The following is a 26,240-nucleotide window of genomic DNA, read 5'->3' as shown; positions in this document are numbered from 1 at the left end:
TGTGTGAGCTGCTGCTGCGATAGCTCCTCCGTGTGCCGCGGCGAGCGACTGAGTCCGAGTGAAGCCATGGGCCATGGCGAGCGCGTTTCCCAGTGATTGTGTAGACAGTGAGCTGAGCTGCCCCATCTGCCTGGGCACGTTTGACTGCCCCTCCACGCTGAGCTGCGGACACTCGTTCTGCCTCCGGTGTCTGGACGGTGCCTGGGAGAGAGCTAGCAGCTTCAGCTGCCTGCAGTGCCGAGCGGCCTTCCGTGAGCGGCCCCAGCTGAAGAGAAACGTGGCGCTCGCCAACCTGATGGAGCAGCTCAGAGTTGCAGAGAGGATGGCTGCAGTTGTTTTCTGTGACGCCTGTGATGACAGGAAGACTCCTGTTGTGAAGACCTGCCTCAGGTGTGAGATGTCCCTTTGTGAGTCCCACCTGAAACCTCACCTGAACAACCCGAAATTGATGGACCACGTCCTGGTGGCTCCCATTGTCAGCCTGGAGGAGCGAAACTGCCAGCAGCATGGAGACCTTTACAGGTTCTTCTGTAAGCAGGACGAGAGCCTCGTGTGCAGGGACTGCACCATCGCAGGAGACCACATAGGACATCGGGTCATCACGCTCAAGGATGAGCACGAGACACGTAAGGTGAGGCCCTCAAGGAGTGAGAGCTACTCAGATACAACTCGAGCTGATAAAAGCTGTCACTGGCTATAACAACATGGGAAGTAAATAATCAGTGTCACTGGGATTCCTGGAAACATCTCATGCAACGAACATCACCATGAGTTGATTCTCTCTCCACCATCCCTTGCCCTTTTAGACTTTTTCAATCAGCCGGGTCTGACTTTCTGGCCATCACTGTGAAAAGCTCCGTGTGTAGTGGTGCTGAGAGGGAGTCGCTCAGGGAGTGACTCCCTTTGGTGACTTCGTCTCTTACAGAGTGGAGTCGGAGAGCAGACGCGAGCAGTGGAGGAGAAGAGGAAGAAGGCGGAGGTGTCCGTGGGACAGATGAAGGCCACTCGCAAGGACGTGCAGGTACGATGCGTGGACTTTGATACCCTATGACCTCCACCCTATTTGAAGTCTGTGACTCTCCCTGTGAGGACAACTTCATAGACTCAAGTAAACTTTGTTACTTTGAATCAATGTGTAGTAACTGCAGGATTTTGAACTATTATTATTATCGCTATGGGTGCTTTAAATGTAAACAAATACAACGTTTATGGAAAAAAAGTCATATCTGGTGAGACTGCAAAGTATTTCGCAGGATAACTCGAATGACTTGCAATAGGTGAGATAAAATAACACAGTATGGAGCAAGAACTGTTTTGAATTATAAATTATACATTAAATGAGTGAATATGATAAAATGCGACTGGAAACCGTATATTAAATGCTACAATAAACACAATAGATGCGGCTTCAAGAGCATGTAGGGAATGCAGGAAAACACTTTTGCGCTCATGACACACATTCAACTGTCAAGCAGACACAACACAATGTAGAGTCAATGACTTTAAAAAAATTTAATTGAATGTGAACGAATCGTGATATATTAGTGAATCACTCTTTGAGTGTCGTACATTTTAATGGCAATGATAATTACGTGATTGCGTCTACTAGGGATATGTCATCAATGGTTTCGCTCTGAGCCTGTTTGCATTGTCGCATGCATGAGTTTGTTCATTCGTTCGTTTCTCAATCCACTTGTCCTGGTGAGGGTCGCAACAGCAGAATATTGAGTAGGGTGGTCCAGACCTACCTTTCCATGGTGACAGACTCTAGCACTTCCTGTGGAAATTCCCAGGCATTCCTAGGCCAGCCGAGTGACATAGTCTCGCCAGCGTGTCCTGGGTCAGCCCCAGAGTCTTCAATCAGTGAAACATTCCCAGGAGAGTTCCAGGGGGAGTCTACGGGGTTCCAGGGGGAGTCTACAGGTCCCCAAACCACCTCAACTGGCTCCTCTCGATCTGGATAAGCAGTGGCCCCACTCTGAGGCTTTTTCGGATTACCGAGCTTCTCACCCGAACACGGAAAGTGAGCCCAGCAACCATGTGGAGAAACCTAATTTCGGTCCCTTGTACCCGCAATCTCATCCTTTCAGTCATTACCCAAAGCTCATGACAATAGGTGAATGTGGGTACATAGATCGACCTCTAAAGCAAGAGCTTTGTTCAAGAGCTCAAGTCCTGCTTCACTACCAGGGAATGGTACAGTGCCTGCAACACTTGGAAAGACGCACTGATCCACCGGTCGATCTCCCGCTCCCACTTACCATCACTCGGGAAAGAAATTTCGAGGTACTTTAACTCCTCTAGAAAGGGTAGCTGTTCCCTCTTTACCTAGAGAGCACACTCCACCATCTCCTAGGAGTGAACCATGACCTTAGATTTGGTGCGCTGATCCTCATCACAGCCGCTTCACATTCGGCATCAAAACGTTCAAGTGCACGCTGGAGATCACGGACTGACGAGGAAAAGAGAATAACGTCATCTGCAAAAAGCACCTCCATGCCCCGTACTGAATACTCTCCATATTTCGACTGTGCCTTGATATCCTGTCCATGCATATCACAAACAGGAGTGGAGACAAGACACACCCTTGGTGGAGTCCAACACCCAGTGTGGACAACTTTGATTTGACACCAAGAATTTGGACACAGCTCTCACTCTGGGAATAGAGGGACTGGATAGCACACAAAAGCGGCTCTGGTACATCATACTCCCACAGCACCACCCACACGACATTGTAGGGAACACGGTCATATGCTTTCTCCAAGTTTATAAAGCAAAGGTAGATTGGAGAAGCATAATTACATGACCCCTCAAATATCTGTGTGAAGGAAAAGAGCTGGTCCATTGTTCCACGACCCTGACGCAATCCGTCTTGTTCATCCTGAACCTGAGGATCAACCAACTGGCCGGAGCCTCCTTTCCAGCACTCAAACATTGGATTTACTTCTGTAGTTGGAGCACACCCTCTAGCCCCTTTTTTAAAAATGGGAACCACGACTCCAGTTTGCCTTCCATGCAACATTGAAGAGGCCTATTAACCACAACACTCCTATACTGTCCAGCGCTTTCAACAACTCTGGGTGAATCTCGTCCACCCCAGCAGCTTTGCTGCTATGAAGGCCTTAGACCGCCGCAGTGACGTCCGAAGCCGTGATGAATCCCACCCCCCCAGCTGTTTCCATGGCTACCTTCTGAGAGGAGGGCATGTTCACCAGGTTGAGGAGCTCATCAAAGTGTTCCTTACACCTCTTGGCTATCTGCTTAGTTGAGTTCAATGTTAGTGAGAACAGCCTGGGCCATGTCCCGTCGACGCAATGCGTCTGATGGTTTGCAACAAGATCTTTGAAGCTGCCCAGTAGTCTCTCTCCATGGCCTCTCCAAGCGCCTCCCATGTCCGGGCTTTCACTTCAGCAATTGCTACCACTGCCACCCTCTTGGCAAGCTGGTATCTCTCAATCGAGTCGGGAGACCTTTTTTTGAGCATATCTCGGAAAAAGTCTCCTTATTAAACTTGACAGCGTCCCTCACCACTAGTGTCCACCAGCGGGACCTACGTTTGCCACTTTCACAGGCACTAACTGCCTTCCAACAACAGCTTTTCGCTGTCGCATCCACAATCGAGGTCATAAACATCGTTCACTCAGACGCAATGTCCATCATCTTTTCTGCATTGGGTCTTCCACCAGACGTTCCCAGAAAAGCTGCACTATTCGTTCGGGCCTTCCCCATCTATCTGGTCAGTGCCCCAAGCATCGGCTCTAACTTACCACCAGCCAGTGATCAGTTAACAGCTCTGCCTATTTCTTCACCCGAATGTCCACTAAATATGTCTTTAGGTACAATAATACAACTATAAAGTTAATCATTGACCTTCGGCCCAAGGTGCGCTGGTACCAAGTACACATCAGCATCCTCATGTTCGAACATGGTGTTTGTTATTGACATTCCGTGACTATTGTAGAATCCCAGTAACATCTCACTATTCGGGTTCAGATCAGGTGCGACATTCCCCTTAATCACGCCTCTCCAGGTATCTCCATATTTTTTTCACGTGAGCATTGACATCGCCCAGTAAGACTATGGAGTCGGTAGGCGGCACGATTGAGCACTGCACCCATCATCTCCAAGAAGGCTGAATACTCTCAATTGCTGTTGGTACATATGCACAGACAACAGTCAGAGTTGTCTTTTCTGAGAGCCGAGGTCTCATTGAGGCGACTCTCTCATCCACTATAGTATGGTGACGTGACGTCATGAGCGCGGTGAGGCGCGATGATGTCATGTCATGGGGAATACTTAAGGGGGACCCCCCGTGACAAAAGCGGGGTCGTTGTGGGAGATTGTGATTGTCTGAGGGAGGTCTCTCCTGCTCGTGACCGGACAGTGTTGGCTGATCCCCCGTCCGAGTTCTACGAGTAGGAGAGCCGAAGATACCGCCAGGGGTAGGGCTCATAGAAGTCTGCAAGAGCCGGATAGGGTTACGTGAATTGCTGCTCTTCTCGGTCGGGCAGTGTTGGTTGAGCCCCTGTCCCGACCCGAGTGAGAGAGCCCTAGAGATAGCCGAGCTAGGGACAGATAGAGCCTGAGGTCTGAGTGAAGGACCGAGTATAGGGATACCTATCTCTGGTGTGGAGCGTTACCCTTTGTGTTTAATAAACCGGCGTAAGCCTTTACAAGGAAATCTTCCTCCGAGTCGTCATGCACCACGCAACACTAGTATCGCACCCACCCCTCACCTTTCGTCCTGCAGATGGTAGGCCCACAGGACAGCACCACGTAGCCGGGTTACGTGGGTCTCCCACCCACCAGGCTCTTCTCGGCAAACACCAAAACCGAGGCCTGGCTCTATGTGGTTGTCCTGGTATACCTTGTCTGGGCGAGGTTCTCTGATTTTTGTATTTTTAACCATTCATAAAGTGATGTTTTTATGGACCATTATTTGTCTGGAACCTCCCCCCTGACCTGTTCACCAAGGGATACCCTACCAGGAACACAAGACTCCAGGCGACATAGGTCTGAGGGTCATTGGAACACACAAACCCCACCACAACGATAAGGTTACAAGTATCCAATGTCATGCAAATCCTATTGTAAAAGAGGGCATCAAGTCAGCTGGTGATAATGTACACAACATCTCCGTGTTGTGGAAAATATTAGTAATAAAAACAGATAAGCAGATAATAGATCCCCATCAAATATCTACCTCTGTATAAAAATCATGAGAAATTGACACATCCCATCAGCCCCACGACGTGGGAGTGCATCGTTTCAAAAGTATTGAATGAGTACAAGCAAGCTCTGGACTGGTTTCCACACCCAGTGTCTCAGTATCAGTCAGGCTTTCTGTAGTCAATGCTGGTGTACTTCCCTATATTTATAGGCAAGGACCTTCTCGTGAAGATATTGGTCGTAGTTCGATGCCAAATAATAATACACAACTCAGCCATCATTATTTTATTTTTTGTGGAGAATATAACTAAGAAAATATAATAGCGGATGATATTTTTGCATTATAGATTTGTCTCTCCACCTAAAATACATATTTCTAACATCCACAGTCTTCTGGGAGTGCATAGATATGCAATGCGAGCAAGGATTGAGGGGGGGGCGGAGTCTGGGTCACGTGGGGAGTGGGTAGAGTTAGGGTCACGTGGGTGAGAGGATTTAGGGAGAGAACCGGAAGGGGAAGGGGGAGTTGAGACGGAGTGAAACACGAGGAGGCCACGCTGGGCAAGACGGAGAGAGTGGCGCGGTCGCCACGCGGTGGGAGACGACGACACCGTCAGCCATCGGTTTCAGACGGAGAGAGCTAACGGGGCTGTGAGAGGCTAGCTGTGTACGGGGCAGCAGTGATGCTAGATAGCGGAGCAGCGGTGTGGCTGCAAGGATTGCATATTGGAGCAGCAGGGAGACTGCATATCGGAGCAGCCGAGGCTGTGGAGAGGTCGTCGAGTGGGACGCGGGCCTGAGGGAGACGCCGTGGTATCGATATTCTACGAACCCAATAAAGGACAACGGAGATCGACATCTGAGAGAGAGTCCTTTATTACATTGGTGTCAGAAGTGAAACGGCATGTCAAAACAGCTCAGGAGGAAGACCGTCCCTGCACCATCTTCGGCAACATCTTCCGACGACGACCTCCCTCCAGCGGTGGCGCTACCCACGATGGAGGAGGAAAGCGGAGCGGGGACGAGTGGGGTTCCAGCCGTGCAGGACGTGGCCGCCTCGGTGGGCCCATCCGCGTGACTGGATGCTGAGGACGGATGGCGACAGGTGGCAGCGCAACTGGAGGCGCTGAAGACGGTGTTGGCACAATTGTGCGTCCTTGTGACGCCGGTGACGACTTTGGGGAGGCCCGGGGGGGAACAACGGGCCGGGGCCTTGCCGTCGCCATCAGCCCTCCCGACCACGCGGCACGAAGACGCCATCTTGGGCGTGGCCGAGGAGGGACGGCGGGAAGCCGCCATCTTGCGCCCTCCGCCGCGGGAAGCCGCCATCTTGCACACGTTGCGGAGCGACGCCATCCTGTCGCTGCCGCGCGTGTCACCATCGGAGGAGGTCGGAGGAGCAAGAACCCGCAGCCGTCATTTAACAACGGTCAAAGAATTCTCAATCGGTGGCGATTGGAGCGCATTTGCCTGCCGTTTTCAAGTGGCCGTACGCTCCGCCAAATGGAAAATGGAAGGCCAACAAGAAGAAGACGCTGCAGGGTGTCTTCGAGGAGATGGCGGATGCGTACGAGCCTCCGGACGACGCCCATCGGAGATTTGTTCAGCGCCAACGGGCGCTTGATGAATCGCCGGTGGCCTTCAGAGGCGCAGTTCTGGAACAGGCGATGGCGGCATACCCCAAGACGGAGCCCGATTTGTTGGAGCCCCTCGTGTTGGGCAAGATGCTCGAATTATCTAGAGACCTGGGGATCCCCATGCCGGTGTGCAGCCATGATAAATTGACGTCCCGTGCTGTGGCTAAGTGCTTGGACGCTTAATTTAATCTCCGACGCTGGAAGCAGGTGTCAGCTTGGACGGGGGGGGCCATCGTTGAAGGCGGTGCTACGGGGTGGGATCCTACGAAGGCGATCTACGTTCCTGACGACAAGGGTCCGCAGGAGTTGACGGCCGCCTCCACCCAGTGGCCTGCTCAGGGATGGACGGGGCCGAGGTCCGGGCCGCCGGCACGGGAGCGTCGGGACAGGGGGGGTGCCGCGCGTTGGAACGACGTGGAGTGTTTCCGCTGCGGCCGTAAGGGCCACTTCGCCAGGGACTGTTGGGCTCGCATTCCGGGGCCGCCCCAGCAGGAGGCAATGACCACGGACGTCGCGCGAAAAGACCCACCGGGACAGGCAAGTTGGTGCGCACCAGACACCCGGCAAGGCCTGTCACCTCATGCATCACCATCGCCGCACGGTCCGTGTGTCGTTAATAACAAGGTGCCTCCGATTGACCCGTGTCGCTCGCTGTCGCAATGGCGCCGATTGGCACGGAGGGTAGTTGCGGCCGCTACGGGGTCGTCCACGGTACCGGGTTCTATTCAGGGGGTCGAGGTGCGTATTTTGGTGGACTCCGGTGCGTCCGCGACCATTATTTCGGATGTCATTTTCCATCATTTGGGCATTCCGCCAGGGAGAGTGCGAGCGGTTTATGATTCATGCATAGCGGCAAACGAGGGATGTATGGGCATTGTGGGCCAGGTGGACGCCAACATATCCATTGGGGGGGTGTCAGCTTCAGGGACCGTGCTGATCTCTAGGTCTCTCGCTGTACCCTGTTTGTTGGGGACTGATTTCCTGGCAAAAATGCCAATTCAAATAAGGATTGATCAAAACTACATTGAATTATCAGGGGGGCGGAAAATTTTGTTCCTACCGTCGCCATGGGGCCGGCCTGCCCCTGTTTGCCAGGTGCAGGCGCTGTCCGAGGTATCTGTTGACATTCCACCTGGTTCGCAGATGCTTATCCCGTTGAGATATCGGAAGCCAGTACCTGGCATTGAGGGAGCGGCGGGGGTTCTGTTATTGCCGTCCACAGCTATAACGGGCGGCTCGGCGCTGGTTGGGGCACAAACAATTGTCCGGCCGGGCCAGCCCCCATTCTTACAGGTGCTAAATGGGAGTGCAGAGAATGTCAGTGTCCCGGCCGGAACGGTTGTGGCTCACGCCACGACCGCGTTCACGACCTATGACAACCGGGTCCGCCGGGACATGGTAGGGGGGGTTTCGGGGCCAACGGGGCAGGATGACCGTTGGGTTGCTGAGTTATGCGGGGAGAATTCATCCCTGACCAGAGAGCAACGGTCCGCGCTTTGCGCACTGTTGCTAAGTTATTCCGACGTGTTCAGCTCGGATGATTTTGACTTCGGACGCACCTCTCTGCTTTCCCACCACATTGATATGGGGGATGCCGCTCCGATTCGGTTTTAACTCGCATCGGTTGAGCCCGACGGAGCGGGATCAAGTTCGCGGTGCAGTGGAGGACTTGCTAGCCGCTGACATTATATCCCCGTCTAACAGTCCATGGGGCGCGCCGGTAGTCGTTGTGAAGAAGAAGGATGGGAAACTGCGATTTTGCGTCGATTTTTGGAAATTGAATAAGGTGTCCGTCGCAGACGCGTACCCACTTCCGCGTATGGATGATTCCCTCGATGCCTTGTCTGGGGCGAAGTTTTTTTCAACATTGAATCTCTCTTTGGGATTCTGGCAGCTTCCCCTTGACGAGTCCTCGAGGGAAAAGATGGCTTTTCGTACGCCGCAGGGACTGTTTCAGTTTAATTGCCTTCCGATGGGCTTGAATGCGGCTCCCGCCACTTTTCAGCGGTTGATGGAACTGGTGTTAACGGGTCTGCAGTCGGAGACATGTTTGATTTATTTAGACGATGTCATCGTCTTTAGCCGCACATTTGACGAACATTTGCAGAGATTGGAGACGGTTTTTGCTAGGATGCGCTCCGCAAATTTAAAATTCAAACTGTAAAAGTGTCACCTACTGCAACGATCCGTGCGTTATTTGGGACACATAGTCAGTGCGGACGGGGTGGCCACGGACCCGGAGAAGACGGCGTGCGTCCGCAACTGGCCAACCCCGGCTTCGGTTTGGGACGTACGACGCTTCCTGGGGTTGCCTCATACTATCGCAGGTTCGTCCCGAACTTTGCTATGATCGCTAGGCCCTTGCACCTCCTTACGGGTAAGGGTCGGAGGTTCAGTTGGGGTCCGCCGGAGGAAGCGGCGTTTCAGGGCCTACGCTACCAGTTGGCGACGGCGCCGACATTGGACTATCCGGATTTTGATCGACCTTTTATTCTGGATACAGACGCTAGTGACACTGGGATTGGGGCCGTTCTGTCACAGTCCAAGGGCGGCGTAAAACGCGTGGTAGCCTACGGTAGCCGTGTACAGTCCCCGGCAGAAACCCGCTACTGTGTTGCTCGCCGCAAATTATTGGCTATTGTCTATTTTCTCCGCCAATATCGGCCGTATCTTTACGGCCGGTCATTTATTGTGCGCACGGACCATGCGGCTCTGCAATATGCCCTGAGGGTTGACCAACCATCTGGCTAACTGGCACGATGGTTGGAGACCCTGCAGGAATTTCCCTTCGACATACAATATCGGAAGGGGTCGCGTCACGCGAATGCGGACGCACTCTCCAGATTACCGCAGGGGTCCCCTTGCGCTTGCACGTCGGGTACGAATAGGTGTACGCTGGTTCAGCTACCCCCTCGGCCTGTCGTGTCAGCTGTCGAGGTGCCTGGGGCTCCGGTGTGGCCAGGACCGGCTGATGGGGTTCTGAACCTGCCGCGCTCGGTATGGATTCGCGAACAATTGCTTGACGACTCGTTGGGGGCTTTACGGAGTTGGGCTGCGAAAGGAGCGGGGAGATTGCTGTCCGGTGGGACGCCGGGGGCCGCTCTCCAGGATGGTTTGCTCATGTGGAGAGAGGGATTGCATTACCGCTGGCGTCTGGTAGTACCGTCGTCGCTACGGTACGAATTGATTCGGACTCTGCACGGTGACACTTTATTACATCTCGGGGTGCAGAAGACTTTGTTAACATTGCAGCGAGACTACTTCTGGCACGGCATGACGACGGATGTCGTCGGACACATTCGGGCGTGTCCCGAGTGTGCCCGGTGGAAGCCACCTAAAAACCCTTACGTGCCGCCGGTGCAGTCTATACAAGTGTCTCGAATCAACGAGTTGGTGGCGCTGGATTTTTTGGGACCTTTCCTGCCATCCGCTAGGGGTAATAAATATTTGCTGGTCGGGGTGGAATATCTTTCCCGCTGGCCGATGGCTTGGCATTTACCCGACCAGTCGGCGGCATCTATCACGGACGTCTTCCTATTTGGATATGTGATGGACAAGGGGGCGCCGGAGAGGCTGCTCATGGATCAGGGGCGAAATTTTTCTTCCAATTTGTTGGCGGAGGTGTGCGCTGCGCTGGGAACCAAGAAGGTCCGTACGTCTCCCTACCACCCGCAGATGGATGGCATGGTGGAACGCCTTAATCGGACGCTGTCGGCCATGCTATGTCACACGGTTGACGAAAAACAAGCTGATTGGGACTTGCATACACCTGGAGTACTCTCCGCGTATCGGATGACGCCTCATGCGTCCACTGGGTATTCTCCATTTTTTCTAATGTACGGCCGCGAGAATGTGCCGCCGGTGGAAGTACAGTTGGGTACGGGGGTGAAGGGTCCTGTTAAACCTCTCCCCGAATATATTCAGGACACTGTTCGACGCGTCGCCGAAGCACGGGAGGGGCCCAATTGGCTACTGCAAAGACGCAGGCGCGAAACGAGCGTTGCGCCCGGCGCTCAACCGGTACATGCCCCTGGCGAGTAGGGGACATGGCATGGCTGCACTGCCCGCAAGTGCGGCCGGGGACCTCCCCTAAGCTTCACAAACCATAGCAGGGGCCGGTTAAGCTTATTGAAGTCCCTAACCCGCAATCTGCATGGGTTCCATTCGGATCGCGGTGCTGGTACGTTCATACGTCTAGATTGAAGCCCTACGTGGTCCCGCGGACGGATGCGTCATCCCCTGATGTTGCCTTGCTGGTGTCTGTTGCACCCGACGCACCTCTGCCCTTGCCTGTTGACTCTGCAAGCGCGCCTGTCGTGCCTTCTACAGACAAACCGGCCGTGACGCAGGTGGATGTGGCGAATCCTGCTCTGGATGGGCCTACCATGGCGACGGGGCCACTTGACCCCGCTGCCCCTCCAACCCCACCACAGACACGGTTGCCAGAGACCCCGGACTTGGGTCTTCCTGGGGAATGGGACCTTGGCGTTGACGGGCCTCCAACAGCGGCGGGCGGTTTTACTCCCGTCGATCTTAAGACCCCGTCGCGTTCTCGGTCTGTGGGGGAACCGCCACCTGTTCGGGACGGGCCGGCGACCCGCACGCATTCCAAATCCCTTCCTTTCATTGATTGTTATTGTTGTTCTTGTTATCGTTCTTATATTCTCCGTTGTCCAGTGATGCCAGATGGTTCCAATATTGCTCGCATTATTTTATTGTAATTATTGCAGCCGAGGACGGCTGGGTTTTCATTAGAGGGGGGTCGTGTAATGCGAGCAAGGATTGAGGGGGGGCAGAGTCTGGGTCACGTGGGGAGTGGGTGGAGTTAGGGTCACGTGGGTGAGAGGATTTAGGGAGAGAACCGGAAGGGGAAGGGGGAGTTAAGACGGAGTGAAACACAAGAAGGCCACGCTGGGCAAGACGGAGAGAGTGGCGCGGTCGCCACGCGGTGGGAGACGTCGACACCGTCAGCCATCGGTGTGAGACGGAGAGAGCTAACGGGGCTGTGAGAGGCTAGCTGTGTATGGGGCAGCAGTGACGCTAGATAGTGGAGCAGCGGTGTGGCTGCAAGGATTGCATATTGGAGCAGCAGGGAGACTGCATATCGGAGCAGCCGAGGCTGTGGAGAGGTCGTCGAGCGGGACGCGGGCCTGAGCGAGACGCCGTGGTATCGAGATTCAACGAACCCAATAAAGGACAACGGAGATCGACATCTGAGAGAGAGTCCTTTATTACAGATATAGCAGCTTTTATTCAGTATATGTGTAGGAAATAGAATGGATCACTACTGCGCATAGCGCTAGGTTCAGTAGAATTAGGGATTGTGGGTGTAGCAGTCAGCACAGCAGGCAATGCCACGTAGTGGGCCACTATGGGGCGGGGTGCTGGCTGCTGGCGGTGGGGGGCATGTTGGGACATGGCAACCCGGCCGGCTGGCGAAGCACGTGATGTGCCGGGGTGAGGGAGGTAGGGCAAAGATGACCGAGGGGACACGGGGAGCATGGCCCAGGAACTTCTAGAGGGTTCCAGAAGTGGGCGTGGCCAAGGGCGGAGCTAGGCCACGCTAAGGGGCATAAAAGGGAAGCCCTGAGGCTGAATCAGGGCTGTCTACAGGTGGAATGGTACCCGAGGTGCTACGTCTCCGTCTCCGGGGTCGTGGGTCAGACAGCATGTTGGCTGTTCTGACCCGTAAATCGTTATCCCGTATGTGAACAGTGTGTAAGATATAGTGTAGAATAAAGTTGTTGCCTCATCAAATAGTGTCTCAGAAGTGACTCACTACATATTTCCCAAATATACACATCTCACTCACCATGCAACTCCCCAATCATTACACTTCCACTTAGAGTTGACAACTACCCAGGTTTGACTTGGACAGCCCAGCCATTGGCATCTGTGTTCAGGTGGCAGGAATTTATTTGTAACGAAATATTGTGGTATTGTGTTGAAGTTTATTACAATATACTGCACAGCTTTGATAAATCTAGGCTGACTGAAATATGTCCAGGTTTGGTCCGAGGAAAAGGAAGCTATCCTGTGTTTACTGCCATGCGTAGTGATAGGGCCCTGAATATTAATTGTTACACAGAAAATCCCATTTTGCCAGTTACCCAGTTAATTTGCAAGGGAAATCCTTGATGCATCAGCATAGAACAAAAACAATACAAGTTGATAGTTGGGTAGGGACATGCGACATTTCAAAAAAATGCATCAGAGCTACAGGAGGAAAAAAATCATTAAAAACAAATATTAACAATATTAACAAAATAAACAAAAGGCGTATTGCACCAAAAAATGGTTAATTAATGGTTAGAGAACAGAAGAGCGCGAGGTGAAGTAAACAATTGCATGTATGCCAATCGTGCTAATCAGAGGTGCGGGGTTCAGACAACTGAACACAAAAAGCAGTTCTATAGAAATGAGTTTGCAATCTAGATGATGGAGAAATGCATAGCTCCAGTGGCTTCCTAATATTGGAAGGAAGAACGTTCCAGACGGCCACAGAAGTGCACCTGAAAGCGTGCGATGCAGTGGCCATCTTTGTTCGATCGAGTGAATAAAAAAACATAATGGAAATGCAAAAAGTAACAGCAAAAGGGTTGGGTCCAGGTACAGCAGCTCAAAGTGTGAAGTCTTGAGCTAGAGTGATTTTAAACGGTGGAGGGAGGGGAAAGAGGCCAGCCTATGCTGAGAGGAATGGACATTCCAGTAACGTGAGGTAATTTTAATAACAGGTAATTTTAGTAAGTTATTAGCAGTTATTTTCTCCATATTTGTGCATAAAATATCTCAGTTGTATTGAACAATGCCTTTTTGTATGTTTTGGGTCAGTACATTTGTTTTAGGAATGCATCTTAGGCCATATAATGGGACCGTATGGAAAATTATCTTTCGATTTACAATTGAATAGTTTCACTTAATGCTGTGTTAATTTCCGCAGAGGAATTCAATTTAACTGTTTTATCTTACTAACCATATTATAAATGTGAAGGAACTAAATTTCGATTTAAAGCTTTCGTGACTGCAGGGATTCATCTTCTTGGTTCTTTCGGTAAAGTCACGTGACTTTACCGAAAGAACCAAGAAGGTGAAGAAACTAGAAACTTAAAAGTTATCGACCTGTTCAATGAGATGCGAGTACAGAGACATAATGTGGAGGTAGGGCAAAACTGGTTTGGAGTAGCCAGAAAACAATGTGACTTTGGTATTTATAGCATTAAATATGAATTGATAGCATCCATCACACACCCTTGCAGGATTGCATGGTTCAGACCAAGGCTCGTATCTCAGGCGAGTTCGCCCGCATGAGGGCGATGCTGGATGACGATGAGAAGACGGCCCTGGATCACGTGGATGTGAAGGGGGGCAAGCTGCTGTCCCGGATCGAGGAGAACATCGCTCATTACGAGCACGATATCAGCAACTTAAAGGCAGCAGCCACGCGCCTGCGCGCTCTGCAGGAGGAGAGGGACTCGCTCACGTTCCTGCAGGTAGAGCACTTTCATAGCTAAGGTTAGTACTCGACTTACGAACACAACTAGTTCCCAGGCCAGTTCGCAAAGTCGAACAGTTCATAAGTCGGAACACAACAATGTACCCTATTTGAATTCCATTACAGTTGCTGTCATGAAATGTTTTCTGGTTCAATAAAAAACTGAAGCATTGTTAAACTCATAAATAAGAATAAATACTGTACATTTTCAAGTAATACTGTAAAATAACTGTATAGTATTTTTCGATTTAAAGCTTTCGTGACTGCAGGGATTCATCTTCTTGGTTCTTTCGGTAAAGTCACGTAGAAGGGAAATAATAAAATAATAAAAATAAAACATTATAAAATGTTATGTTTTATTTGTATTATTTCCCTTATTATGTTAAATGTTTATTATTTTATTATTTCCCTTCTACGTGACTTTACCGAAAGAACCAAGAAGATGAACTGTATAGTAAATAAAACATAAGATAAAGTAACATGAATAAAAAAAAATCCGTTGCATTTTCACTTACCTCGAGTCCTGATCCTGTCTTGCTTGTTGAAAGAGGCGTAATGAGTCACTACAATTGAACACACAAACTCACACACGGGGGAGGCACATACAAATGAAAGACACACAAACAGACACGCACACGGAAGCTACAAAAAACACACACACGGGGCATTTGTGCACGGACAGACACAACAACCGCCATTCACCACTAAGTGGCGGTGATGTCAACACGACGCTTGTGCCAGGCTATGTGCACGTTGAGGCCACGTGAAATGTCGAATACCCGCTAGCAGGAGGTCACGGGGCAGACCCAGGTGCCACAGGTCGACTGACTGAGATGACTGGCTGATGCACCACCTGTACCCCCTACTGTGCCAACTTGCGGTACTTTTGCCACCCGCTCGTTGTTGTAAGCGTCGCTTCTCCACCCTCCATTGTTGTTGGAGGGCGACTGCCTCCAACTGCCCAGTAGCGTCCTTCACGAGCCTCCTCCACAGAGGCCGATCTTGACACCGCTGGTACCAGTCATCGGCAAGTCCACTTGGCTCCACATCATCCTATACGACATCCCTTCATCTATTCTCTAGCCCGTGCTGCGCCCGTTTAGCCCCCTCGATCAGGCTGACACAAAAGCTGTTTAGGCATGCGGTGGCTGGGCATGCGGGCTACATGACCCAGCCAACGCAGCCTTGCCTGCTGGAGGAGCTCATCGATGGGACTTTGTCCAAATCTTTCAAGGATTCGTGAGTTCCTCACACAATCCAGCCTGGTTAAACCCAGGATGGATCGTAGGTAGGCCAGCCTAAATGTTTCTAACCGACGAAGATGTTCCATTACGAGAGTCCACTTTTCACAAGTGTAATAAAGCTCGTTGAGGCGACTTCTGAAAACCGTCTTTTATTCAACTTATATTACAGTTTACTTCACGCTGCTGATAGGCAGCGTGAGAGGGTCAGATATATAGAGAGAGACGCACTGCCACGTGGCAACTCGGAGCCCCGCTCCCGCGTGGCCCCCTTCCTCTGTTCGTTCCCGTTCTGACCACGTGTCGTCCGTCTCCACCCCTATTTAATACCCGGGTCACGTGGTACGTTTCCGCCAATCCTCGTTAGCCTGCATGGAATCTTCCAGGCTCCCTCGTCAGCTCCCAGGGCCATGCCCCTGACTCATCTCCCCATTGGCTGTGGCCAAAGCCAGCAGAACCAATCCTTATAGCTGTTACCTTTCCATCACGTCAGGGCCATGCCCCTAGGCTTCCCCCCATTGGCTGTAAACCAGGACCGGCAGAGCCAATCACCATGACGAGTTGTGATACGTCAGTGAGCCGGATATATCCTCATATTACACAAGCATAGAGAAGGGAGGGAATGACTGTGGCCGAGAAAACCTGAAGCTTCGTGCAGAGCGACAGACCAGGTAGCTTCCACACAACGTTACGCAACCGATGAATAGATAATGCCGCTTGACTGGTTTGGAGTGAGACCTCTACTGTTAAACCGGAGCCAGTCATGAGCACACTGCCCAGGTATGGAAAACTCTCCACTCTCTCCACACCTGTCCTATCACTAATTGTGAGTTGTGGGGGTGGAGTGTCCGATGGTACAAAATACCCAGGCAGGTGCTTAGTTTTGGTGGGACTGATGGTAAGACCCCACCTCTTAGTGGCAAGCTCCAGGTTCACCAGCAGCGCCTCCAACTCCTCCTCTGAGTGAGCAGCAATTACCAGATCATCGGCATACATAACATGGTTGAGCAATAGGGAGCAATCCCTTGACCGCACCCGGGCATCGATCAGCCTCCCATTGTATCTGTACCAGATGGAAATTCCCCTGGTACAGCTGTTGAAGGCTTCCCGAGCTACGTGGTCAAAATAGATGTGAAATAATTTGGGAGCCAGAGGACATCCCTGTCGCACACTAAGGTGTACTGGGAATGGCTCCGACTCCAGGCCACATAGTTTTACCCTGGCACCAAAAATTGTCCCAAAATTTCTAACTACTGACAAAGGTAACGCAATGCTCTGGGTGGATGATTATTTCGAATATTGGTTCACAATCACTGCCACTCGATGTTAAGTGCCACGTATGCATATTGCCTGTGGCAATGGTTTGAGAGGTGACACCTTGCTGATGATAATCATCGAGTCCAAACGAGTCCACGGCTTTGTCTTGATTACAACCAACAACACTGGGATACGCAAATGGCTGAGCGCACCCTCATCGCGTCTACCAATAACAGTGTCCTTAACGTGGCTCGAAATGAACTGACTCGCGCCCCCTGTGTCTGACTCCTGCAGGTTCACCTGAAGGAGACAAACCGGTATGGACTCATGAACTCGCACATATTCACACACTGGGTGACGCTGTGTGTGGGACATGATGATGCTGTGTGCGATGATGCTGTGTGTAATGATGCTGTGTGTTAAGATTATTATGTGTGTGATGCTTTGTGTGATGATGCTGTGTGTAATGATGCTGTGTGTTAAGATGATTCTGCGTGTGATGCTTTGTGTTATGATGCTGTGTGATTATTTTTTGTGATGATGCTGTGTGCGATTATGCTGTGTGTCATGATTCTGATTGTGATTATGCTGTGTACCTCGATGATGTGTGATGATGCTGTGTGTGATGATGATGCTGTGTGTAATGATGCTTTGTAGGACACTGGCTGTGTGTGGTGATGCTGCATGTGATGATGCTATGTGTGATGATGCTGTGTAAGACACGGGCTGTGTGAGTCACTGCTGGTTCTGGTGTCATAAGGAGAGGCGCTCAGAAGGAAGCTCCACACTCATCTCCCAGCAAAGAAGATATTGCCACGATCAGCGCACAGCAGGGAGCTCTGGTCAAACTGCTGCCATTCATGTGTGAGTAACACGGACTCTTTCCACTTGTGAATGTGTAGGGACTTGTAACGTCACTACCGTGTGGGCCTACAACCACACGCGTGACGTCACTATGTAAGGGAGCGTCACTACCGCGCGGGTCCACACAGACATACACATGACGTCACTACGTCTGCATGCGGGAATGACGTCACGGCCGGATTGGGGGGTCTGAAGGCCAAGGGTCAGTACCGCGGAGGTTGTGTGAGGCCATGACACTCTGGATGAACCCGGCTGGACATGTGACCGGATCAAGGTGGGGGCCGGGGGCACCGTGGGGGCCATGTGGTCAGAAGAAGAGCCTTCTCAAGAGTTCTCGAAGGTGGGCATGGCCGGGATGTGGCCCAGATACGCCAAGGCGCATATAAGCGGGCTCCGCACCTGGTGCGGGGCTGCTCGGGTCCGGAATGAAGATACCTCGTGAAGACGCCTCATGAATGTAATAAACGTCTCCGACATGGTTCAAGCTTCTTCCTTATATTTATTCTTAAGTTGCAGTACAGCACGTGTCTCCCTCGTTCTTTTGCAGCTGATTCTTTCTTGCTCTCAGGATGCGGCTCACGCGTGCCTCCCACCGCAGTGACACTCACTCTCTCTCCGCCTCGCCGCTGGCTGACGGCGTGTCGGAGAGAGGGGAGGCTCTGCTGGTGGAGCCGCCACGTGGCTGATGGTGGTAGCACAGGTGGTGATGACGTTGGGACCCAGGCTCTTCACACCGACGACCCAGAGTCCTCTGCTCCTTCTGCTTATATCCCTCTCGGCGGGGCTAAGCCACGCCTCTAGCCATGCCCCTCTCGGAACCTTCTAGAGGTCTATCGAGGCTTTCCGCTAGCTCCGCCCATTTACCTTTCACCCAGAAGGGATCCCACTTACTGATTGGATGTGAGACAACATAGCACGTATCTGCAATAACCCCCCGGTTATCCTGTAGGTGGCTATTGTAGGTGGCGCACTCTCATTACATGAAGAAGAAGAGTCAAGCCTCAAGTCAGCGTGGCCAACCAGTAGCCCTCCTGGCTTGGCCACGCTAGTCGTATCAGAGTGTCAGTGTTAGTGAGTGTTAGCGAGTGATAGTGTGTGTTAGCGAGGATAGGTCGGTGGTCACCACCCTATGTGAAATGTTAAAAGTTACCCATTGTGTTTAACAACAAATAGTGTTGACTCTCAAGTTCAGTATGTGCGCCTCTATCGAACCATTTCATTTGGTGTCAGAAGTGGCAAACACTAGGGTTTTATATATCTAGAGTGAGGCGCGATGCTCACACGCCGTAGGCAACCTACAAGGCATTCCACGGGAGAAGAGGATGACGACGTAAACCTCATCCCGCCGACAGCCCCGGGGATGGCAGCCCTGGAGAGCCCTGCCGACGCTTCGCCGGCGGTGGAGCAACGCTGCGCGGTCGGCAGACCCGTCACCATCAGAGGATCGTCAGGTGGCAAGAGCTGCTGGTAGCTGCAGCTAACTTGGTCGCCAAGTTCGACGTCGGGGAGCCGTCGACGGAGGAGCTTGGGCCGGGACCACGTGGCAACGGCGCTGTTGCACTCGTGTGTGTGTGTGATAGTGTAGTGATGTACACTTGTGTGTGTGTGATAGTGTAGTGATGTACACTCGTGTGTGTGATAGTGTAGTGATGTACACTTGTGTGTGTGTGATAGTGTAGTGATGTACACTCGTGTATGTGATAGTGTAGTGATGTCCACTCGTGTGTGTGTGTGGTAGTGTAGTGATGTACACTCGTGTGTGTGTGATAGTGTAGTGATGTACACTCGTGTGTGTGATAGTGTAGTGATGTACACACGTGTGTTAGTGTAGTGATGTACACTTGTGTGTGTGTGTGATAGTGTAGTGATGTACACTCGTGTATGTGATAGTGTAGTGATGTCCACTCGTGTGTGTGTGTGGTAGTGTAGTGATGTACACTCGTGTGTGTGTGATAGTGTAGTGATGTACACTCGTGTGTGTGATAGTGTAGTGATGTACACACGTGTGTGTGTGTGGTAGTGTAGTGATGTACACTCGTGTGTGTGTGTGATAGTGTAGTGATGCACACTCGTGTGTATGTGTGTGATAGTGTAGTGATGTACACTCGTGTGTGTGTGTGTGATAGTGTAGTGATGTACACTCTTGTGTGTGTGAATGTGACAATGTAGTATATATCAAGAGCCACAAGCTTATTAATGCGAGACACTTTAATCGACTGCAAGGGCGGGCAGCATTTAATAGGCGGCGGTTTTCGGCGTGAACACTACGCGCAAACCTTGTTGATATTCACAATGTCCGCTGCCATGCCGGGCCAAAAATAATCGAGTTTAAGGGCGGCGAGCGTTTAATGCATTCCAAAATGTATCAGCCGTTCATGAACGGCCACGACATACCTGCCTTTGAGGAATGTAATCACCACGATGCTTTAACGCTGCAGCCCGCCATCCCAACACATCAGCAAGCCCCCTTTCAGGACCATGGGAGCAACCCTTCGCCGGCCCGAGCTATCCCCAAACAGCCCAACACGGCGGCTCATTCTTATGACGGAAGTGTGCTCATCCTGGAGGCACCCTCACTCGGAGTGGGACAACCCCAAGGCAGCATCACAAGGGACGGGGGTATCAGGGGAAGGCACCGACACCGCTGCAACAATGGGAGAGGATGACTGCGCGTCCGGAGACCTACAGCGGAGCGAACCCAACAGACAGGCACAATGGCTGCCCGGATGAAGTCGCGACAATGTGTCGGCGTTAGTGTGACGTGTCCCCTTATGATGCGAAACTCGGAATGAATAATCCTGAAGGATATCCAACTAGCGCGACAGCTGTCCCGACAGTTGGTCAACACGCAAAGCGTATTGGAGGGCGGCATGGTTGGATAACACCTCAAAAGTTCTTCCATATAGATACTGTTGTACGAAAAATACAATGGCGAGCAGTTCTCGGTGCATTACACAATAACGCTGCTCGGCCGGCGAGAGCACCCTGCTCCCATACGCCACCACTCTTTCAACGCCGTTCACCAATTATGACAACACAGCACCAATGCCCGTATTGCTGGCATCCGTGTCCAGGATGAACGGCAATGAAAAATTTGGGTACCGGAGGGGAGGGGCGCGCACTAAGCCATCACAGAGGGTAACAAAGGCGGCCTCTTCCTCCGTACTCCACCGAAACTTCTGCCCCTTTGCCGTGAGAGTGTGGAGAGGCTTGGCAATGGTGGCAAACTCGGGCACAAAGCGACGGAATTAAGAATCGAAACCGATAAAACTGCGGACCTCACCCACTGACTTGTGGGTGGGCCACATGCGCACGCACACAGTCTCATCGGGATCAGTCGCGATTGCCGATTCACTAAAGATATGGCAGAGGTACCGCACCGACTTTTGTAGTAAATGGCACTTTTGTGGTTTGAATTTTAGATTAGCCTGTCTCATTTAAAAAAAAACAGCACGCAGTTGGCCAAGATGCTCCTCAAACGTGCGACCGAACACAATGACATCATCCATATATATCAGGCAGGAGTCCCACTGGAGTCCTTGCAACATAATGCCCCCAATGGATACCTCCGCCACTATCTGTCCCAAAATTCCCAGCGAACCCCCATTAGCCGTGAAATAGGGAATGGAGACGGGACACAACAAATGGAAATGGGCCGGCAAAATGTTTAAAATAAAAATAAAATAAAACTCAGAAATCATGGTGGCGGAGGCGCCGGTGTCAACCAGGATCCACACTTCAATGCCCTGAATGGTACCGACGACCGTGAATGACCCGGCAGCTGCGGCCACGACTCGACGGGCCAACTGCGACCACTGGTCACGCCCGATAGGCCAACTCTCACCCGACGCCGCGGAGCCTCCACGCGGCGCAACCCGACGAGAAGGAATAACAACTGTACGTGGATAAACACGATCAAAAGATGGGTGAGGTGGGAACAAGGGCCAGATGTGTGGTGCACCGCGACTCACCTGAGAACACTTGGAAGGCGATGATGGACGGGGAGATGTGGACGGCGGCCCAAAACGTCCCTGGCACGGCGACCGGCACTCTACAGCGACGTGTCCGGGCCGCCAGCAATTGAAGCAGACGCCGCGAGTGGAGCCCGGCCCTGGGAAGGTAACGTGGAGGCCGGTCGTGTCTCCAATGGCACTCGGCAGCGTGCCTCCGACATCCGGCGCTGGCCACGGCGGCACAAACTGGGGCGGACTCGTCCTTCTCGGAAGTGTCACGCCCTTCCGCCGGTGCAGCACAAGCCACGAGGCCCGAGCGTTTCCTCAACCCGAGGTGAGACTGAATACACCGTGCAATCACGAGGGACGTTGGATCATCATCCTCCGTAGCAGGTAGGGTGACATTCAACTCCTTCGCCATCCCCAACAGTCTGTCCCATCAACAGGGAGTCGATGCCCGCCGCCTCCAGTTTCGGGAACGCTGCCTAAGCCAGCGACAAAAGGGCGCTTCTGAAGGCGAGGGGCGTCTTCGGTTTCACGAACCATCGTTCCACGAACCTGTTCCGAACACTGGACGGCGGGTCGTAGATGTTGGCCATATACTTGAAGGCCGACGCCAGCGTGGAGTGCCGTGCAGGAAAAGCGGCATTGAAACGCCTCCCAATCTCCGCCAGATGCCGTGAATTCGCGCACAAACGGGAGTCGGCGATGCAGCGCAGGGACGTCCTGCTGTGTGGCTGGCGGGTGTGGGGAAATGGCGGCCTTCCCGCTGCGCGTTCCCGTCAAAATGGCTGCCGCGAGATCCGGTGGCGTGGCACGAGTGTACATCACTATACTATTACATACACACACGAGTGTACATCACTACACTATCACACACACACGAGTTTACATCACTACACTACCACACACACACACGAGTGTACATCACTACACTATCACACACACACACGAGTGTACATCACTACACTATCACACACACACACGAGTGTACATCACTACACTATCACACACACACACGAGTGTACATCACTACACTATCACACACACACACGAGTGTACATCACTACACTATCACACACACACGAGTGTACATCACTACACTATCACACACACACGAGTGTACATCACTACACTACCACACACACGAGTGTACATCACTACACTATCACACACATACGAGTGGACATCACTACACTTTCACACACACACACGAGTGTACATCACTACACTATCACACACACGGGTGTACATCACTACACCATCACACACACGAGTGTACATCACTACACTATCACACACACGAGTGTACATCACTACACTATCACAAACATACCAGTGGACATCACTACACTTTCACACACACACACGAGTGTACATCACTACACTATCACACACACACGAGTGTACATCACTACACTATCACACACACACATACGAGTGAACATGACTACACTATCACACACACGAGTGTACATCACTACACTATCACACACACAGACGAGTGTACATCACTACACTATCACACACACACACGAGTGTACATCACTAGACTATCACACACACGAGTGTACATCACTAGACTATCACACACACAGAGTGTACATCACTACACTATCACACACACGAGTGTACATCACTACATTATCACACACACACACACACGAGTGTACATCACTAGACTATCACACACACACGAGTGTACGTCACTAGACTATCACACACACACAGAGTGTAAATCACTACACTATCACACACGCACGAGTGTACATCACTACACTATTACACACACGCACACGAGTTTACATCACTACACGATCACACACACACACGAGTGTACATCATTACACTATCACACACACCTCGTGTGCCGTGCCAGCCTTCACAGGTGCACACCAACACCACTTGCTCCTACAGTCTGTGAAGATGACACACGGGAGATGTTTGTGTTTGCTGTCCACACACAGAGACGCTACGGCGGTGTTGATATCCACGATGCCACTGCTGCTGTGATCCACTGCCTCCCACGGGCACTACCGCCACCGTAGGGCTGAACGATCAATCGATTTCAAATCGAATTCGCAATTTGAAACAATGCGATTAGCAAATCGCAAAGGCTGCGATTTTTTTGCGATTTGAAAAGTCCTTTTACTTTCTTATTGGAATTTTTTATTTTTTATTGTTATAACTTTATTTATTTATCTTAACATTTGTTATATGTTTAATTATTCTATTTCTATTAAAACATGTCAATAAATACATGTTGGAAGCAATTCACGTTATTTAAGTTCTCATCCTTGTGTAATATGAAGAGATGCACCTGTGGGGTAACTGGGCCATAGTGATAGGCTCTGCTGTCCTCAGCTCGTGGCCAATGGGACGTCGAGCCAGGGGTGTAGCCTGTGGCTGCATGGCAACATCTGGAAGGTTCCAGGTTGCAAGGCTGATGATTGGCTGCGTAGTATCACGTGGGCCAGGTGTTATAAGGGGTGGAGAGAGACAACTCCGGGTCAGTGTGGAGAGGAGCTGAGGGGGAACCACGTCTGTGTCACCGGCACGCCAGCGACCACGTGGTGGGCCGGAGGCTGTCTCCGACACACACCGTCAACCAGCGGTGCCACGCTCGGGGAATGGAGTAACGGGGAAAAGAGGAAACCAGCGTGTGATGGAGCTGTGAATGAGGAACGAATAAAGAAAAGACACGGTCTCGTCTGGAGCAGATTTATTACACTTGCATTAGAATATATAGAGCAGTTCAAAGTTTTATGGTATCGTGTGGTAATGCTCCATCACATGTTTTAAATCTATTACACAGTGATTATTGAACTGAAGCTTGACTTTAAAAAGATGTAATCGCAAATCAAACGCAATCTCTTTCAGAAAAATCGCAATTAGAGATTCTCCCCAAATCGTGCAGCCCCAGCGCACTGAATGCCGCACCTCTTGGCACCTCGTAAAGCCCCGCAGGGGCTGGGCCTGGGCAGGGCTCGCACGGGTGGCCACCACCACCCTGCTTAGCAGGTGCTACAGGCTGCGGGGCCACGTGGTGGGGCAGTCGCCACCCTGCTAAGCAGGTGCTACAGGCTGCGGGGCCACGTGGCGGGGCAGTCACCACCCTGCCTAGCAGGTGCTACAGGCTGCTGGGCCAGCAGTGGATTCACAAAGTGCCCGTTACATGTCATCACACCGATAGCTACGCATTACAACGTTGTATAATAATGCTCATTTTGAATTGCTCTATTGTAGTGTACGTGCGTGTTAGTGCACGAGTGCTATTGTTATAATTGTGCTGTTGTTACACGACTACTGTTATTATCGTTACTGCAGACGGACGCTCACCGACTGTGGACCCAAACTCGGCCCACAACGACCTCCAGATTTCCTCGGACCTCAGGACGGTGACGTTGACCGCTGAATCCCAGGGTCGCCCTGATCACCTACACCGCTTTGACTGGTGGCCACAAGCCCTGTGCTCCGAGAGCTTCTCGTCGGGTCAGCACTACTGGGAGGTGGACGTGGGGTGTGTGGCTGAGTGCTGTCAGGTTGGCGTCGCGTACGGGACAATCACACGGAAAGGGAGTGGTAAAGAGTGCAGCCTGGGAGAGAACGACTCATCCTGGGTTTTATATAAAACTAAAAACAGCTGCTACGTGCGTCATGGTGGTGTATTGACCTCAGTGCCGGTGAGGGATCCTCCCCAGAGAGTCGGGTGTCACCTGCACTGGGAGGCGGGGCTGCTGTCGTTTTTCCGCGCGGACTCCATGGAGCTGTTGCACTCCATCCACCACTCGTTTAGTCAACCGCTCTAACCCGCACTGTGGGTGTGGGGTGATGGTAGCTCAGTGAGGATTGTGGATCTGAGTCGTGCGTCCTGAGAGCACGGAGTGTGAGCTGCGCACAACGCACAGACTCACGCACACAAAGACACAGATCCCCCGTGTAGCCTTAACAGACTGTTGGGGCAAGTGCTGTTAGCGAGCACCTATGGGGTCGTCCATAAATGACGTCACGCACCTGGGGGGGGGGGTCAGACATTTGTGACGATGTATGACTATGGGGGGGGGGTTTGAGAAATGCGCAAAACTTTTAAATAAATGTTTTATCCTACAATATCAGAGTGCAGCGCCACATTAAATACGCACTACAATGACAATAGCTTAAAGCGATTTGAAGAATTTTTTTTTGGGGGGGGGGGGGGCAGAGCTTTGTGACGTCATATTTGAGGGGGTGCTGACTTTTTGTGACGCCGTGAGACGAAGTGGGGGGGGGGGGGGGTCAAAAATAGTCCAAAATCGCGTGACGTCATTTATGGACTGCCCCTATGAAGCCCGGCACAGCACTCGAGGGGGTGGGTGGCCAACACCACGCCCGGCCGCCTTTGTCTCCCCAGTGGTGATGTTTACACACCGTACCAGGAACTCTTTTTTCAGGCTTAGTCGACCTAGGGGAGGCCCATGACCGGTTTACAAACATCATTGATAGTGATTATATGAATCGGTCTTGGGTCTCCCCTAGGTCGACTCAGCCTCAAATGACTACCTGGTGCGATGAGTAAACATTACCCCTGGGGATAGAAAGGCGGGTCTCTCCCAGGCTGGCCTTCATAGGTGAAACTCACTAACAGCAC

At 51.7% G+C, this 26,240-nt stretch overlaps 1 protein-coding gene across 2 annotated transcripts; it reads left to right on the top strand.

Moving 5' to 3' along the window:
• Positions 1–25,629, top strand: LOC144733043 (E3 ubiquitin/ISG15 ligase TRIM25-like). Of its 2 annotated transcripts, XM_078614776.1 has the most exons (6): positions 1–631; positions 926–1,021; positions 14,063–14,296; positions 17,091–17,113; positions 17,557–17,660; positions 24,941–25,629. In XM_078614776.1, exons 1-6 carry the CDS (start codon positions 74–76, stop codon positions 25,420–25,422), a joined length of 1,497 nt encoding a protein of 498 aa, XP_078470902.1. In that variant the 5' UTR covers positions 1–73; the 3' UTR covers positions 25,423–25,629. The 2 variants fall into 2 exon arrangements, with proteins under 2 accessions (XP_078470902.1, XP_078470903.1); XM_078614777.1 differs by lacking the exon at positions 14,063–14,296.
• The last annotated feature ends 611 nt before the right edge of the window (positions 25,630–26,240 follow it).

The sequence above is a fragment of the Lampetra planeri genome, chromosome 45 (assembly GCF_965212315.1).
Source record: "Lampetra planeri chromosome 45, kcLamPlan1.2.h2, whole genome shotgun sequence".
Taxonomy (NCBI): Eukaryota; Metazoa; Chordata; class Hyperoartia; order Petromyzontiformes; family Petromyzontidae; genus Lampetra; species Lampetra planeri.
The sequence above is the reverse complement of the archived record's forward strand: the minus strand, read 5'-3'. Positions and strand labels throughout refer to the sequence as shown.

What these genes read in the sequence shown, in the direction of transcription:
- LOC144733043 (XM_078614776.1), top strand. Translation starts at nt 74, where the DNA reads ATGGCGAGCGCGTTTCCCAGTGATTGTGTAGACAGTGAGCTGAGCTGC. An exon ending in ATGAGCACGAGACACGTAAG is followed by an intron (nt 632 to 925) that starts GTGAGGCCCTCA and finishes CGTCTCTTACAG; the next exon opens with AGTGGAGTCGGAGAGCAGAC. An exon ending in CCACTCGCAAGGACGTGCAG is followed by an intron (nt 1,022 to 14,062) that starts GTACGATGCGTG and finishes ACACCCTTGCAG; the next exon opens with GATTGCATGGTTCAGACCAA.